Source organism: Lolium rigidum, chromosome 6 (assembly GCF_022539505.1).
Source record: "Lolium rigidum isolate FL_2022 chromosome 6, APGP_CSIRO_Lrig_0.1, whole genome shotgun sequence".
Classification (NCBI taxonomy): domain Eukaryota; kingdom Viridiplantae; phylum Streptophyta; class Magnoliopsida; order Poales; family Poaceae; genus Lolium; species Lolium rigidum.
In genome coordinates, this window is record NC_061513.1 from 127,169,582 (window position 1) to 127,175,149 (window position 5,568).

At 51.9% G+C, this 5,568-nt stretch overlaps 1 protein-coding gene across 1 annotated transcript; it reads right to left on the reverse strand.

The window, feature by feature from the left end:
• Positions 1–1,973: 1,973 nt before the first annotated feature.
• On the reverse strand, positions 1,974–4,464 carry LOC124663259 (triacylglycerol lipase 2-like). The gene is made up of 9 exons (XM_047200980.1): positions 4,279–4,464; positions 4,031–4,144; positions 3,617–3,757; positions 3,387–3,497; positions 3,146–3,289; positions 2,849–2,889; positions 2,674–2,753; positions 2,377–2,472; positions 1,974–2,296 (listed from the first exon to the last, which is right to left on the reverse strand). Exons 1-9 carry the CDS (start codon positions 4,462–4,464, stop codon positions 1,974–1,976), a joined length of 1,236 nt encoding a protein of 411 aa, XP_047056936.1.
• Between the last annotated feature and the right edge of the window lie 1,104 nt (positions 4,465–5,568).

Genomic DNA, 5,568 nt, shown 5'->3' on the forward strand with positions numbered 1-5,568 from the left:
GATGTCATCCCTCTTCAATTGGCGCCTTCTGTGGGAAATGTGAGCATTGGAGTCATGAATTCTACACCTCCTTCACCAAGAAACAACTCGACGATCGTAGGTGTCCAGATCAGTTTTGACCCTATCAATTTTCTTCCACACCCACCCACCCTTCTCCTGGAATTCGACCACCTCGGCCAGGTGATGGATCTGACGATCGGAAGTTTCAACTTTCACATTAGGCCACAAGGCACTCTCCGCCACTCGGGTCCGATCTGTTCGGATCCATCGGCGACGAGCTTCGTATGAATTGCAATGCTGATATCTTCTGTCCGCTCCACGAAAACTCGCCTCCAACCACCATCAACAACTGCGACTTCGCCACAAGTTGGGGGGATCTCGCCGATCTTTTCTACGTTGTCTCCTCTTACTATGAAAGCGAGCTGACATCGGCTTCAACACGCCAAGATGCGGACTCGATGGGCGTCATCGACAATGAACTCGGCGACAACATGGACTCTAGGATCAAGAAAGTTGACTCGTACCCTAATATTTGCACTAATAGCCTCCACCTAGCACATCATCAGGTAAGCGTGATCATCGTGGGTGCATCTGGAGCGACAAATGTTAGAAGAATATGATTCCCTTGGCAACACCTACTGAACCCCGAAGACATCCCCATGAGCAGAGGTAGGGAGCGCGTATCCAACCTGAAGGCGACCGAAACGAGGATCGTGAAGGTGACAACAACCGCGAAGGAAATCATGAAAACGGTGACCCAAGAAACGAAAATCGGATCTAAGTCCGGATCCCGCAAGAAGTCTAGGAAAGGGCGAGACAAGCCATGAGTGGAGCGGTCCCTATGGCATCCGACGCAACCCTATAAGAGCTTATGGAATATCAGTACATGCTCCATCAGCAGAAGCGTGGGTTGATAAAGATGAAGCAACAACTCGACGATCGAAAGAAAGCAGCCGGCGATTCGATTCTTTGGTTGACACAGTTAAGTTATACAGGAGCCACAAGTACCAAAGCAGGTGGACAACAGAGGAGAGTTGGCTCTCGGTTGAATGCCATCCCCGAAAGCGGAAGGCAAAATCTAGTGAGAGATCTTGATTTATCCTTAATGTCGGTGGACTCAAGGGGAAACACCCAAGGCACCTCAAGCATCCATCATAGCAGCTCAAACCTAAATACTCGCCACTCAAACAGCAACCAATGTTCCACGGGCGGCTATGCTCCAATCCACCCTCATGAGCCTCGGCATGGTAGGAGCTTTGCTCTTAAACAATTAGATCGTTCCACGACCCGACAGATCACCACGCCGTCGCAATAGCCCTCGGCGTGAAACTGAAATTCGAAGGTCTAGCTCACCACACCGTCACAGGCCCAAGGTGTGCAATCGAGACTCGAAGGTCCAGCGCGCCATGTCAGGTGTGTTTTAGCACATGACATTAAGATTCTAGACACGGCATAGCTCGGGCAGATCACGACAGTCGAAGAGATTCGGGAGACGGCCACCACGATGACGATGGTGATGATCCCGAACCATGCAGCACGAGCTGTTTTGCCCGTCGGGTTCGCAGAACACTCGTGCCAAAAGGTTTCAAACTTCCCACCGATCGCTAGAAGTATGATGGTCTTCAGGAACCGGGGTCATGGCTAAGAGACTACTTGCAAATCGTCAAAATACAGGGTGGCACGAAAACCACCGGCATGCAAAGTCTGCAGTTGCATATGTGTACAGCCGGAAGATCATGGCTCAGGAAACTACCCGACGAATCCATCAGCAGCTAGGATGACCTGGACACGCAGTGCAACTCCATAGTGGCAAGACAAATGCACAAGCAATGTGGTTATCTTTATACGAGTGGCCATTATTTCACCGATCACATCCCAGGTTCCAACAATAATCAAGTATACACAGCTATATGTTAGTGTAAACCCCCTCCATAATCTTCTCTGTACACCAACTATAGCTGTTCTGCTTATCGCTAGTTGAAGCGGTTGAGGAATGATATGACATCGTTGTAGACGTAGTCCTTGGCACAGGTACCCAAGACGAAGTCGAGATGTGCAAAATGCTCCAGGTATTGCACCGTCATCTTGGGGCGGTCATGGCCCAGGAGGTCGCGGAGGAGGAGCCTGACGTCGGCAGGGTCGGCAAGATCATCCTGGCCGCCGTAGGTGAGGAAGAGGGGGAAAGTGGCTGGGATGTTGGACATGTTGTAAGACGGCGGGTCGGGCTGCCCGTACTTCTTCATGTTCACCTTCGGCCACACGTAATCGTACTTGGACAGCGCGCCGTCGCGGAATGCTGTGATTGAGTCAGTACATAGTTATTGATGGGAAAATCAAGACGGGTGAAAATTTACATTGATGGGAAAAATAATGTACTTTGGGCGAGATGGACCATGGTCTTGATGGACGTCGGCTGCGGCTCGTACTGCAGCAATACGTCGACTGCCGAATTGTTCAGGCAGTAGTTCTTTCCTGACATACACACACATAGATGAGAACAACTAAATCTCCTTCCGTGTAGCGCAAAAGGATGTACTCCCTTCGTTTTATAATTCTTGTCATGGTTTTAGTTTAAATTTAGACCAAAACTACGACGACAATTATGAAACTGAGGGAGTTTTTTTTAGATAAAAGGCATGAAACTGAGGGAGTAGAAAACTAAATATCAGTTACCTGTTAAATCTCTCACGAGATCGTAGCATTTCGTTCGAGGGTGGCGGCACAGCTCCCTCATAAGATTAGTCACCACGGACCTGCAGTGAGCAAAGAACAAATGTGTTAGCTCCAATGCAGGCGCGCGCAGCTGGAAGGGATCGGTCCCGGAACTGAATTTACGAGAGTGGCTTACGATATTGGGTTGAACTCCGCCACGCCGAGAATAGAGATGATCTGCGGTTCAGAACAAGTTCAACATGAAACAGAAAATGAAAACGGTGGATGAGATCACAAGTTCAGATTTCAGAACAAGTACTCCCTCCGGCCCATGAAACTTGTCTGAGATTTGTTAAATTTTTTTTTTTTGAACTTTGAATGTATCTAGATATATATTAAATAATATGTAGATATATTTAAATGTTGATAAATCTCAGACATGTTTCATGAAACGGATGAAGTAGTATTTGATACATCACACTTTGATCTGTACCTCTCCAACAAATGTTTTGGCTAGCAGTATGCCGATGGGTGTGGTCATGTGGGCGAGGTAGGCGACCGGGCTCAGCAACGCTGCCGACTTCATCTTGTCCGCCAGCATGCCCTCCGACAAGGCCGCCAGCGCCACCAACGTCCCCTGCATAGGTATGCCAGAAGCAGAGTCAACCATGATAAGTAACAGCTGCTACGTACACTAGAGCATAGAGGACAGGAATGGATAGAAGCTTGTTTACCATGGAGTGGCCAACGAAGTGAGGCTTCTGCCCGGTGTGGGTGATAACATAGTCGACCATGTTCGGCATGTCTTTGACCACCAAGTCATCCCACGACCAGTCCCAGTAGGCCTGGCGACGCGATGAGGATCTTCAATCAGGAGAAGAAATGGATAACTCACAGCTCCTACTTATCGGGAGCTTATAGTCACGGCCTCTTTGACTCGTCAGTCGTCACAAACTTTACGTACCCGGGAGGAGGAGTCGAGGGAGACATGGCGGCTGCTCCACCTGGTGCCCCTCGTGTTGGCGATCCACACGTCGAAGCCGCGGTCCGCGAGGATGTAAGCCAGCGACTCCTCCGGCGAGCCCAGCAGCCATGTCATGCCGTCCTGCATATGCCATTGGGCGCCGCCGCGTCCGAATGTCCGATATAAGTTAGTTACTCGTTCTTATCATCGCCGGACATTAATGCTGGGTACCGAATTTCTTTCCGTTTGGAAGTAGTATGGTGTTTTCGTGCCACGAGACGGCATCCACCGGCATGCAACATGCCGGCATCGGCAATGGCCGATCAGGAGTGCGAAGCCAAGGAACAAACTACTAATCGAATAAAGGAATGTTAGGCGCCGCGCCCGACCGCGTACACGACTACACGTACGTACCGCGAGAACCCCGTGCTGCAGAAGTACCGGCTGCCCCAGGCCGGCTCCGGCGCCGGCGCGCCGGCCTCTCGGGATCCTTTGCAGGCCCAGGATGTATCCGTCGTCCGTCGTCACCTGCATCCCAATGAATTAATGAAGAACTTAAGTATCGATAGACGTTACCTTTGTAACGCGACCCAGGTCTTTGATAGAGCGATCACACTTCAGATCGGTCATGTCATCAAGATTAGCCCAAGGAACGGCCGAACCTGGTGCTCTTCACAAGGGTAGCCGAAGGGAACCGCGGTGAGCGCGCACGCGGTCGCGGGAACATTGTCGCGCCGCCTCGCCGCGAGGGCACCGCCATGGCTCAGCTGGACGCGCGCTGCGGCGAGACGAGAGCATAGGAGGAGGATCAGGACGGCGACCGTCGCGTGCCACGCAGCAGCGCTCATGCTAGGCCGCGCGCGGCGGGGCGTCCACTAACTAGCTAGCAAGCTGTCTACCTCCAGGTGATCGCGGTGGTGCGTGCGCCTAGTGATGATCAGCGCGCGCGATCGAGGGGGTATTTAAAGTGCGAGGTAGCTAGCGCAGATAGAGGAGGGGTTAGCGCGCACGCACGGCAAGTGATCCGGCGAGATGAGCTGAGCTGTGAACGGATGGACCGGCCGGTGATCGAGATGATGAGATAGATACTTCGGCATGGTCGCTCTTGCTTTCTTCAACATGCATGCCACCTTTAATTGGCTAGCTCAGCTCAGCTCAGCTCAGCCCTGGCCCCTGGGGATGGGCACCAGCTAGCGATGCTGCCTTTCTTGCACGGTTGCACCCACTTAATATTTGCGTGCGTTTCTAAAGTTACTTTGTGTTGGTAAATTAAACACATCCATGATCCATGTAACCGTAGAGGACGACTGAAAATGAAGAAACATGATTGATAGATAACCCAGTAAAGGTAACCTACTCAATGCCAAGGCACGTTCCGGGGGTCAAGGCACGTACCGGTATTTCCAATACCGGGCGTGCGAAGGCAGGGACCATCAAGAACTGTGTACCATTGCAGAACGGTGGCGAGTCGCAGAGTGGCAAAGAGGGATAGTTGTCGATGCAGTCTGTTGTTTTTAGAGTAGATGAAGTAGTTGGGGCTGAGACAATGAAGTTGGCGACTAGGTCGTGGTGGACGAAGACGTAGAAGGTGGTGAAAATCAACGGAAGCCCGTTGTGGCCACACTAGACACCTAAACAGTCGTGGAGGTAGTTGGCGGGACCTGCAATGGGCTAGAGTGGCCATGCAGGTTAACTGTGGATGTGCGACAACGGTATTCGAAGTAGGCAAGGAAGAACCCAGTGGCATGACATAGACCATACGCAAACGGTGGCCACCCACGTCGAGGGAGGTGGTGCGGGGGTGGCCTAGGATGTTGGTGCGCGGGGACGCCGAAATAGAGTGTGTGCAGCGACAACACGACCCGAGCGGGCGGTGGGCGAGTCGGTGCAGCGGCGGGGGGCACCAGCAACGTACATGCATCGAAAGGCCCATCGAAGGCCGGTAGCATGGA

Bases quoted from the DNA above. Each gene is read 5' to 3' on its own strand.
- LOC124663259 (XM_047200980.1), bottom strand. From the start codon at position 4,464: ATGAGCGCTGCTGCGTGGCACGCGACGGTCGCCGTCCTGATCCTCCTC. The intron at 4,145-4,278 runs GTTCGGCCGTTC...ATTGGGATGCAG, and splicing joins ACCCTTGTGAAGAGCACCAG to GTGACGACGGACGACGGATA. The intron at 3,498-3,616 runs GTACGTAAAGTT...TCGCGTCGCCAG, and splicing joins CCCTCGACTCCTCCTCCCGG to GCCTACTGGGACTGGTCGTG.